The sequence below is a fragment of the Malus sylvestris genome, chromosome 5 (genome assembly GCF_916048215.2).
Source record: "Malus sylvestris chromosome 5, drMalSylv7.2, whole genome shotgun sequence".
In the NCBI taxonomy this organism is placed as follows: domain Eukaryota; kingdom Viridiplantae; phylum Streptophyta; class Magnoliopsida; order Rosales; family Rosaceae; genus Malus; species Malus sylvestris.
Window position 1 is genome coordinate 25,152,472 of NC_062264.1, and position 11,499 is coordinate 25,163,970.

Below are 11,499 nucleotides of genomic sequence, written 5' to 3' on the forward strand. Positions count from 1 at the left end.
CCCAATTTGAACTTGATCTCCTTTCTTGTTTTGGAGATAGACTTCTTCTAGGAAAAGGAAACTAATTGCCCCCAATACCTAGCTAATTCTGCCTTAAGCAGGGAATTAAATAAATTTGGAGAGCAATCATTATTCCAACGAGGAAGAAAAGCCAAAGGAAATTTTTCTTCCCCATCCCCTAGCTTTCTTCTTATCTTTCCCTTGCAAAGAGTCGTCTCTCGTTGTTGTTCTTCTTATCTGTGCCGCACCGAGGTAAGTAAAAATTGAATTTTCTTCTTCTTGAATTTTTTGGAAGTCTTGGGACTGGAAAAATTGGCTCCGCGGGGCCGTGAATGTGGGTGACACACGGCAAGGGAACCTAGGGGCTTCTTGGTGGCGCGGCACCGGTCGATTTGGCTCGGGCAAAGTCTCTTGTGGGGATCTGCTATGGTCGAGCCTCTTGTTGGTGTCTGATATGGCATGCGTTGGGTGTGGAATAATGAGGGGAATGAGGCACAGGCCTCCTCCAATGTTGAGCTAGGGCGGCATGGGTCGTGGAGTGCTGGGCACGAGAGAGATTGAGTGTTAGGCCGAGCCCTTGCTGATAGAGAGAAAGTATGAGGGCCATGGGGCATGGAGCTGGGCTCGCGGTCTTTCTTTTTCTTTTTTCTTTTTTATTCTCTTCTCGTGAGCTGCCTTATGAATATTTTTTATCGTACTTTTTGCAGAGATTTTGAGATGTCTTATTCCGATCGCAAGAGTGACGAATATCCTCCACCTTTGTACCATCAAGGTAGGCTATTTCAAAGCTGGATGTCAAGATCAGTTTCGAAGAGCTGTTTTAAGATTTTCTTGAGGCGTACAAGCATGCGATTTCGTCAGGGGTTGGCATGAAGCAGGTGAAAGATGACAGTTACCATGAACCATGTGGCTAGGGCACCACTGCTAGGAAGAGGGCTATCAAATTCCATCCGTATTACTTTGTGTTAGGATTTACTATTCATATGCCTTGTCTTTTCCAGAAGGTAATCTGCTTCATGAAATGCGCACTTGCTCAGTGCTCCCCAAATGCAGTTCATGCGATGGTGGGATTCTTGAACTTGAGCAGGTTCTTTGATCTTGGCTTGACCATAAATGAGTTCTGGTACTTCTTCAATATTGGCCACAAAGAAAGTGTGGAGCAACTGAGGTCTCGTCATAGGCTACTCGATGCTTCTTGCAAATGTGATCATGAGTGGGCGAAAGACACCTTGGAGGTGAGAGGGGAATGGGAGTCTGACTCTTATCCTGAGATGCGTGTCCCAACTACATTTATCAGTGGTAAGTGAATTACTTCATTCTTGTCCTGCTTGAATTTTTGTTGAGCTGCTCCATGACTTTAATTTATTGATCGTCATTCTTACTTTGCGTAGATTCGGAGTTTGGCTCAACTCTAAGGACTTTAGCAAATATGAAGAAAGTTCACATCACCTTGGGCATTTCTGTTGAGTACCATGAATGGCACTGGCTGCTCAGCCCTTTTCACCGGAAGAAATGTGGTATGCCTCCAAAGAAAGAGATAAAAGCGATGGCTCGTCCGATCATTGATGTAGAGCCTGCTACCAATAAAGGTGGAAAGAAGAGATATTCCTCACCTGTTTGTGAGTTTTCAGCCAAGAAGAAGCCAATGACTTCTTCTGCTGCTCGTGGGAGCTCGTCTGTTGCCAAAAAACTTGTCATTAATCTAACTTCTCCCAATGGGGCGAAGAATACCGTTAAGCCTAAGCCTATAAAACCTACTGCTCTGAAGGTGACCACATTCATTACTGAAAGGTTTGCTTAATGGAAGGGTTCGGTGGTACCCTCGGTGTCCGGGTTTGTATCAAAGTGCCCGTTGAGAGCTAAGTCTGGTTCAACTTTTGAAAAGCTCGCCACTATGAAGAGCGGGAAGGTGGATTCTACTGCTAAGGTGGCGTCTGGGCTTGTTCCTTCTTCTTCCATGACTGACTCATCTGCTGAGAAGGGGAAATTTGCTCACATAGGCAATTGTGAGAGATCCACCGAGTCTAGCGCTAGTGAGTTTCCCAAGATTTACATGCTGCTAAAGGCTAACCTGCTTAAGCACATCAACGCATGAGCCAAGTTTGTTGATAATGCTGGGAAACCTGTTGTCCGCTTAGACTCTTTTGCGAAACGTCATGCCAGCTGAAGAAAGTCTTCTCTAATTACTACAATGCATAAGACTTTGATCCTGGCAGCTGATTCTATGCGCGTTGATCAGAATGATGTCGAGTGTGCTAAGAAGGTCGAAGTGGCTTTGATGGCTCAGCTTCCCTCAGCTGCTGAAAATATCAAGAAGCTCGATTATGTACTCACCTTTTTAAAGAGGTCTAATGTATTTGCCCCCATTTCTGTGCAACTGGAGATTGCTCATCAAGAGGTCGTCGACTCGAAAACTAGGCTTAGTGCGACTCAAGCGATGTTGGAGGCTGCAGAGAAGGAAGTCAATCGTGTTTCTCCAGTGGTCGAGGACCTTGAACGTGTTAATTCGGAGTTACGATCTGCTTGTTTTGCCAAGGATGAGGAGCTTATCTTTCATGCATGCAGAAGTGTCTCGTCTTAAGGAGGTTGCCAGTAAGCTTGAGTCCAAGGAAGTGGATCTGCAATGTGCGTTGTCTGCTAGCGAGAACCTGAAAAATGAACTAAATGAGTTGCAAGGTGTTCATACTGGGCTTGTTGAGGACAATGTGCAGCTGAAGATTGAGAAAGCTGGTCACAAAATGTCACTTGCTTCTTGTCAGGATGATTTCTACAAGCTTGGCTATGTAGACCATCTTTAGGGCGAGTTGTCGGATTATGAGTTTTCCGAGAAGAACTTCGAGACTTTCTTCATTTCTCCAATTGATCTACTTAATTTGTCGTTTAAGGCTACCTTTGGTGGAACAGCTGAGGGTCAGGCAGTCCAGGCAAGGGCGGCTAAGGATGGGCTGATGGAAGCTTTGGCTACTAGGAGCGGTGCGACTGCTGAATGCTTGGCAGTCGAGGAACCAATGGTTCCGTAGGCTACCAAAGAATAGTCTTTTTGCTTAAACTTAGGAATTTTCTTCTTTTCCTTTTTGTTATGCTTTATTTGAACTTTGTTGGCCTTTGAGCAGATTTATCAATTTGCTAGCAATTTAATAAACAGTTTTCCTTGTTTTGCTTCATCATTATATTTTGCCGTGTTTTTTGCAAAACTTTATTCTAGGACGGTTAACTAGGTCAACTGCCTCAAGGAAGCAACCGATCCCACATCGCCACTTAGGTTTTAGTTTTGTCTTCGAGGCTTTTAGAGCTTTACATGCAAGAGGAAAAATGCAAGATTTTTAACTCATAGAGCTGTTGTCCGAACTCATGTTTCTCGTAGAAAGTAGAGGAGGTCGCGTAGCTGTTATAGTCGTGACACTCGACTTTAATGGCTTCTTGAGCTTTGGCCCTCTCGAGGCATGTTGCGAGATTTTTAACTTATAGAGTTGTCGGCTGGACTTATGGTTCTCGTGTGAAGCAGAAGAGGTCTGCGTAGCTGTTATAGTCGTGACACTCAACTTTAATGGTTTCTTAAGCCTTAGCCCTCCCAAGGTATGTTGCTAGATTTTTAACTTATAGAGCCATCAGCTGGATTCATGATTCTCTTATGGGTCGTCGGCCGGACGTCTTACTTACAAAAACAGACAACCCGCATGACCACATCAGTCGTCGTCCCTGGCTCTCGAAGGCGTTTTAGGCGTGAGGTGTATGCGGAATCCTGCCTTAGAGGCCACATCCTTCTTAGTTGCAATTTGATTCCACAGGTCACCTAACTAATATTGCAACACTTTAAAACCAATCTATGTTCATGAAGACTTGCACGTCGAGGATGAAACATCTTGTCACACGAACTCTTTCATAGGCAGGTGTCCTGCACTTAGCGTCTCTTCCAGTTAAAGGCCTGAGATCCCACGGAATTGAATCCTTCAGTCAACTAAGTCTATTTCAAAGGAAAGACTATCTTAGTTAATTCTGGGAAATGTCCGGCTCAGGTAGTCGCTGTATTCAGGGGAAACTAAGCAGTCATACCACTCATCCACGTCTGGATACCACTCATCCATGTCTGGATATTCTGGATTAGTTTACCCTCTTCTTATTAGAAAGCACACGTCATTTCTGCAGGGCTGAATGCGTCTTCTGCTTATCACATGAGTGATTGAGGAATTAGTTTACCCTCTCACGCTAGAGAGCTTACCTAGATGGTTGTCGGGGAATTAGTTTACCCTCTCGCGCTGGAAAGCTAACCCAGATGGGTGTCAGGGAATTAGTTTACCATTCACATTGGAGAACTAACCGATATGGATGTTGGGGAATTAGTTTACCCTCTCATGCTGGAGAGCTAACCTAGATGATGTTTTGAGTAGTTGTTGCAGGCAGCAGTTAAGCCATGTTTATGAATGACTTCTTAGATCTTCATTAAGAATAAAGAAACGCATCAACTATGCTGAAATATAGAAATTGCATAACGACTGGGATAATCTTCGGCATGTGAAGTCTTGTTTGCCAAACTTCTTGAGACTTTGAACTTATTTGGATAGGCCTAAACAGAGTTCAGGAGGTGATGGGAGATTTTCTCAGGCATTCCTTCACATTGCTATATGTGGACCGAGAGTGCTCTGACCTGGCAAAGATGCCATTAATCCACATCGTCTTCAATGGGGGTTTATTGTCAACTTTCGCTACTTGCATAAGCCGTACAGCTGACTTATCGAGGTATTCGTCACACTAGCCTTCCTTTGTCAACTTCTCGAGGTATTGTTTCCATTTCAGGTAATCGTTGGTAGTGTGACCCAGCCCTTGGTGGAATGTGCAATACTTTGTATGATTTAGCTTGGTAAGGTCACCCTTCGTGGGTGGTGGCAGTTCAAACCATGGTTCATTCTTGAGCTTACGAAGAATTTGGCTAATCGAAACTGTGAACTTGGTAAACGTCTTAGGTACTGTGTCATCTATGTTTGGGGAACGGTCCATGCGCTTATTTTTTTGCTCATTCCCACATGACTGCTTAGCCTCATCCCACAGTGCGTGCTTCTCTGCCAAAGTGTATGAAGCTGCCAAGGTCAGCTACTCACCCATGATCAATTTTTCGAAAAGTAGATGATCTGCTGGGAGCTTCTTTCGGAAGGCTGAGCATGCAATGTTGTCATCATATCCAACGATCTTCACCTTCTCCGCTTTGAACTTCTTGACGTATATGCAGAGCGTCTCATTCGGCCTTTCTTCATGCTGAAAAGACGGTCGGACTTCTTTTTGATCGAGCGGTAGGATGAATATTCCTTAGTGAAAACCAAGGAAAATTCGCTGAAGTTCCAGATTGAACGTGGCGATAGGGAAGGTCATGGCACTTCGGTAGTGCATTAAGTGTCTGTCCAGATCTTCATCTCATTTGAACAAAGTAAAATGTGGCAAGCTATTCTTCCGCGGGGGCTCCGTCTGCTCGATCTCGTCTGTGAACGGTGACCTGCTCAAGTTGGCCACGTCTCTACGAAGAGCATCGTCGATGGTATTAATGCGCTAGAATCCACGAAGCTGCTCGGCTACGAACCTTTGTACTTCTTTCTGGATTTGCGCTTGGTGGGGCAGCAGAGCCTCTGGTTGTCCTCAGTGCGGACCTGCTGGTCCAAGTTGCTCTTCAGCATGTCCTGGTCCATTATGTGATGCTCGTCGTCGCTCTTGAGAGAGGTCGTCAGTGGAACTTGAGCTCGATTGCTCTCCTCTGGGTATCATACAGCTGCCTACTTCGTTGCCTTATATGAGGATCTCCTTGTGGGCCTAGCCTCGTGTGGACGCTTCACTTGGGGCTGGTTTGGTATTGCTGTGCTTTAAAAAAAAAACGGCTGTGAAAAAAAACGGTTGTGCTGTGAGAATAAGCGGCTGTGAAATAAAGCAGCAGAGTGTTTGGTAAACTTTTTTGTAAAAGTGCTTTTGAAAAAAAAGCAGTATGATAGTGTTTGGTAAACTTTTATGTAAAACAGCTGTGGCTGTGTGAAATGACCAAAAGGGTATAATACTAGATGTGCTATTAATTTAATTTTCTTAACAAATAAAGATGAATTATTAAATATACTTTATTTTTAAAAGAAAAATATTTATAAACTTTATCTTAAATATTAATTAGTATGACAAACTATTTCAATTGAAATATTTTAGACTGAATAGCTAGAATTCATTAGTACAATATTGTTAATGTACTTGAAAGTAGTCTAATTAGATGCATTCATCAAACTTGCCGCTATTATATTTCTTAATGCCTCTATCTCATTTGAACCTTCAACTTCATAATTTCGATATTCTTCATCATCATCATCACTACTATCGCTCTCTTCACAATAGTCTCTGGGGTCATCAAAATGACGATCACGTTCAGAATACCTCCGTATGTAGTTATGAAGAGCCATTGTAGCAATGACAATCTTCACTTGCTTATTGAACGAGTAATTAGGCATATCCCTTAAAATTGAACATTTTTTCTTCCATACCCCAAAAGTTCGTTCAATGATGCTCCTAAGAGAAGAATGTGTGTGGTTGAATACCTCTTTATGACCCGTTGGTTCGGCACCCCTACGAAAGTCTGGGAGATGATATCTTTCACCTTTATATGGTCCCAAATAACCTCTCATTTGTGGGTATCCCGCATCTACCAAGTAATATTTTCCTGACAATTGAAAATTTTGTTTTGTATTGTATTAATTATACAAAGCAAGTATGTAAAATGTTATAATATAAGTATGAAGATTACCATTTGGAGGCTTAGGAAAGTTTAAATTTGGATTTCGTAGCACGGATAGAAAAACCCTTGTATCATGTGTAGTGCCTTCCCATCCAGCACAAGCAAATGTGAATTGCATGTCAAAATTACATGCAGCCATAACATTTTGAGTCGGTATTCCTTTCCTACCAATGTATGGAACTTGATCCGGATGTGGTATTGAAGCCTCAACATGTACTCCATCTATGGCACCAATACAATCCTAAAAATAATAACATTGAAAAAAACCATCAACCTACACTTATAGTTTGCAAATAAGTTAGAAGACGAGTCAAAATTTACCTTAAAATAAGGCATGTATCTTGTATCTCTCCTTATTTCTTGGGGAATGCCACGAAACTCCGAATCCATCGGTTTGATAATATCTATTGCCATCTTACATACGATATCCAACATAGCACCAAAATATCTACTAATAGTCTCACCAGAATGTTGAAATCTCTCTTGCGCTAATCTATTTTTCACACCATGTCCCAACATATGCAAGAACATTGCTAATATTTCAGTAGCACTCATTCTCCGTGAACCTTTCAATCCATAATTAGTTTGCAAGTCATTGGATAATCTATAAAAGACATCTTTGTTCATCCTAAACATTCTATAGCATCGCACATGATTTCCTTGTAGTACTTCCATCAACCACATATTACCTGTTTGGGAAGAATTCATACACGGAGTTTTGTGGATATATTTTGAGTAATATGTTTCGACAGTTGTCGCTATAGTGCATATAATTAGACAATCCTCCAACTCCTCAACATCTTCATTATAAGTGTTCATATTGAATATACACCTGTAACCTAACACATAATTGAACATTCCATAAGTCATAATCCAACAATCACTAAGAAGTCATAATCCGACATTCAAGAATAATCCAACGTTTAATAAGAAATCATAATCCAACATTCAACATATAATCCAACATTCAATCAACACAAAATACAAGCAACATTCAACACATAATCCTAATGCAAAGTACAAACCACAAATAGTCCTAATTCATAGTTTTAGCTCTCTATTGTTGTTTGTTGAACATATATTTCAACCAAGTCAGCTGCACTTCAGGATCAGTCATAATGGCAAACACCTATCGCTTCTCTGCACTACAAAATAAACATGTAGCAAACAACCAAAACTCGCTAGGTGGCTCACAACCAGGCAATTGTGCAACAGATGCTATCGCTTCCGCAATACTACAGCCTATATGCGGCGGCCTCATCAATGAGTTTGCAGAACTCTTACTTTCATAAACTTCAACAAGACGGTCAATTTGACCAGAAAGTTTTGCAGCACCTCCAATTTTTTTCCCCTTCTTATCAACCTTCTTCTTTTGAAAATCTCCTTGGTTGGTCGCTCATTTTTTCCCCTTCCTAGTAGCTTGCCTTAGATCCTGCATGGTCTCACTTTCTTCCTCATCATCCAAATCAATTTGCCCTATAGATTCATCTCTTGACTCTGGTGGTAGTACTCCAGATGAAGGTGCCCAAGCATGTTCACCAGTAGCAACTGTGTTCGAGAACATCCTATCTAACTTATCCTCCATCTCAGGACTAATGCCTTTTTTCCGCAATTTTCCATATTCTTTGTTTATCTACAAGTAAACAAAGAATATGGTTAATACATATTCCATGATATCATAATACATATTCGAAGATAAATACACAAACCTGAATTTTATTATTCCACCACTCCTCAGAGGCATCAACGGTGCCCTTGCTCGAATTCCACCTTAGGCCAGTTTCTTTACCAATTAGCTCTTTCCACAACTTCCACTCAATTTTAAGTGCATCCCACTTATTTTTCAGTTGCTTTCTATCATAATCATGCCCTGTCTCTGCCTTGAAGTTAGCTCTAATATTTGCATATCCATCTTTGTCAAAGTGAGTGCCCGGACGATGTCCGGCCTCAACCTCCTTGATGCAAACATCACAAAATATAGATATATTGTGGGCATTCCATGTAGCCACAGGATTTGATGAAGATGCCCCCTTCTTTGCCATCGATACCAACTACTGAATTGTATATATACATATATATATTTATATATTAAAATAAGAACAAATGAAAAATTTCTGAAAAATATTTCTTGCTTATGGTTTCATACTTATATATAAAAGCCTATGAGAAACATAAACCTCTTTTTATTGTTTTATGCCATATTTCTGTGGGGAAATTGAAAGTAATTAATCAGCTAGTATTATGCCAATAAATCGAAGATCTAAACTTCAGTTTCTATGAAGCAATGATTCACCTTTTCCACACTCACTAGAGGTTTCTCAGTAAAACCCAAATTCAACAAATCACTAGAAGAACAAAAGGAAAGACTCCACATTCAAACAATGCACACCAACATATTAGGTAGATCAGTTCAAATCAGAATAATACATCACAACATATCAGAGATACACACACACACACATACATACAATAACACTTAATACAACAGATAATGAAGTAAAGCAGTAAACTTTCAGAAGCCCAAAGAAGTGTAATTGAACACACAAAATCCTGAAAAAAATAGTGGCACTGACCTCTCAGAGCAGAGGAACTTAGAGAGAAAATGGAGGTTGGGAATGCAATTAAAGAGTGAAATGTGATGAGGGTATATAAAGTGAGAGATGGGGGGTTTTGTTGGTGAGATAAAAACAAAAGAAAAAGCAAATAAGCCGCATGTATTAATTGAAATCTATTTAGCTAGGTATCCAGAATATTCCGCATGTATTATGGAAATGATAAGAAACTGGGCAACTTTAATAATAAAATGCACAATCAGGGCACAGCTACAGAGTTGCAGATTTGATAAATCATTTCCATGGGACATTAATTTGCACGTAAAAATGTGAGAACTTAGAAATACAATCTGCTTCTCACTGCTGAAGTTTGGTATTTTCAATTATGTTGGTTTTCAAGTATCAAAAGATGATGATGCTAGACAGCTACCAACCCAAAAACAAGCAGCATCCTATAATAATCATCAGCCCATAACACCTTAAAAACAAATCCGTAAATTCGAAGTAAGAAACCAAACAAACAATTAAAAAAATAAACCAAGAAGCAAAAGCAAATAAACCACATACAAAAGCATTGATTTCAATTAATACTAGTAATCACAACAAAATCAAAAATTTATTTGCAAGTTTCCAAAATTAACAATCGAAGTATTTTCAATTATTCTTTCTCTTTCCAGGAAACAATTAAATATTAACGAAAACCATAAATACAATACAATAGGAACGAACAATACCTAGAGCAAGACGGAGAAGATGAAACCGTGGCGGTGGAGATTAATAGACGGGAGGAAGCACAGTCTGAAAATGCAACATGAGATGAAGGATTAAAAGCAGTGTACTGGCAAGCATCAACAGATAGAGAGGATTAAAAATGGATATGCAAAAATGCAGATCCAACAACAACACACAAATCTTCTCAACCGAACATCAATAGATAGAAAAGGCAGGGGAGAGTGCTTCATGGATCTCATGATAATAAACCTTAATTCAAACCCCAAAACTGAAATTTAGAGAATTAATTCAAACCCCAAAACTGAAAATTAGAACATTAGAACATTAACAAATGTAACCACCGCCCTATCAATTGAACCCAAAAACCCCAAAACAAATGTTAACTAGGTAATCTCCTCTCTTTCATGATTTCCTTAAATAACTAAATCAATTTTGCACAAGACATAGACAAAGTACGAGGAACCAATCAGAAAAACAGAACCAAACGAATCACACGAACTGATGATATATAAGAAAGAATTTTAACATTAAAAATGCTGTTTTTTTTTATACTAATTGGATACATGGGAAGAACAAAGATGCAAAATTTATAGCAATTTTACCTGGTCTTGGGAAAATTGAGAAGGTGGTCGACGCCGCAACCTTTTCTTCACTAAGAGAGGGCAGTGAGGAGGAAGAGGTGCAGCGGCTGCATACGAGAGAGAGCTGAGGCGAGAAAATTTTAGGGTTTACGAGAGAGACCTGTCTTGGGGTAATTTTAGGTTATTCAAAAATTTCATTAACTTTTTTACTGTTCACCCGTGTTTTTTCTCTTCAAAGCTACATTGGGCTTCTGGAAGTTGCTATTTGCAGCTTCCCCATTTTGGCTTATTTTGATCTCAAACTTTGAAAAAAAGCTGATTTTCAAAGTTTACCAAACACCTAATCCCTTTGGGCTTTTTTTCATAGGTGCTTTTTTTTAAAGCACCTCACTCCCAAACGGGGGCTTGGAATGTCCTGAGTGCTCGTCAGAATGTGGACCCAATCTCGAATGCACACTGACTTGTGAGCCGAATTAGGAATGAACGCTTCTCTGCGCATCTATGCGGGAGAAGACGTTTCCCCGACGGCCCAAATAAGAGTGCACACTACCCAAACGCATAGTTCGTGGTGAACTGAGCAGCTCTTTGCAGGGATGTTGCTGGAATAAGTCACGTTCTTCAACCCTTGTCCTAATTTGGGACACCTCGTCTGGGGCGCGCTGCATTTTGATGAGCTTGAGAAGCTGGTTCACCAAAGTGGTCCGCAGCGCGAGGGCGCTCGTCAAATTGGCAACTTGCTAGAGCAGGTGGTGCTCACCATTTAGATTGGAAGAGCATGGATAATGGGCGTCTCCACGTATGATGGAAGACTACATGTACAAAACTTAAGCCCAAAGTGAGCATTCTTGCAGGCAAGTGGGGTGAAAATAACCTTGAGTCA

The 11,499-nt window shown here is 40.7% G+C and overlaps 2 protein-coding genes across 2 annotated transcripts; both read right to left on the bottom strand.

Annotated features, from left to right (window-relative positions):
• Window positions 1-6,147: 6,147 nt before the first annotated feature.
• Window positions 6,148-7,500, bottom strand: LOC126620872 (uncharacterized). The gene is made up of 3 exons (XM_050289187.1): window positions 7,076-7,500; window positions 6,764-6,995; window positions 6,148-6,679 (listed from the first exon to the last, which is right to left on the bottom strand). The coding sequence occupies exons 1-3, from the start codon at window positions 7,460-7,462 to the stop codon at window positions 6,228-6,230; spliced, it is 1,071 nt and encodes a 356-aa protein (XP_050145144.1). The 5' UTR covers window positions 7,463-7,500; the 3' UTR covers window positions 6,148-6,227.
• A 93-nt stretch (window positions 7,501-7,593) lies between these two features.
• On the bottom strand, window positions 7,594-10,673 carry LOC126620874 (L10-interacting MYB domain-containing protein-like). Its single transcript, XM_050289189.1, has 4 exons — window positions 10,641-10,673; window positions 10,041-10,104; window positions 8,464-8,808; window positions 7,594-8,387 (listed from the first exon to the last, which is right to left on the bottom strand). Exons 3-4 carry the CDS (start codon window positions 8,794-8,796, stop codon window positions 8,151-8,153), a joined length of 570 nt encoding a protein of 189 aa, XP_050145146.1. The 5' UTR covers window positions 8,797-8,808; window positions 10,041-10,104; window positions 10,641-10,673; the 3' UTR covers window positions 7,594-8,150.
• Window positions 10,674-11,499: the final 826 nt, after the last annotated feature.

Excerpts from the sequence above, each read along its gene's own strand:
- LOC126620874 (XM_050289189.1), bottom strand. The coding sequence starts at position 8,796 with ATGGCAAAGAAGGGGGCATCTTCATCAAATCCTGTGGCTACATGGAAT. Across the intron at positions 8,388-8,463 it reads GGTGGAATAATAAAATTCAG|ATAAACAAAGAATATGGAAA; the intron begins GTTTGTGTATTT and ends GTTTACTTGTAG.
- LOC126620872 (XM_050289187.1), bottom strand. The coding sequence starts at position 7,462 with ATGAATTCTTCCCAAACAGGTAATATGTGGTTGATGGAAGTACTACAA. Across the intron at positions 6,996-7,075 it reads GATACATGCCTTATTTTAAG|GATTGTATTGGTGCCATAGA; the intron begins GTAAATTTTGAC and ends TATTATTTTTAG. Across the intron at positions 6,680-6,763 it reads CTTTCCTAAGCCTCCAAATG|GAAAATATTACTTGGTAGAT; the intron begins GTAATCTTCATA and ends TTCAATTGTCAG.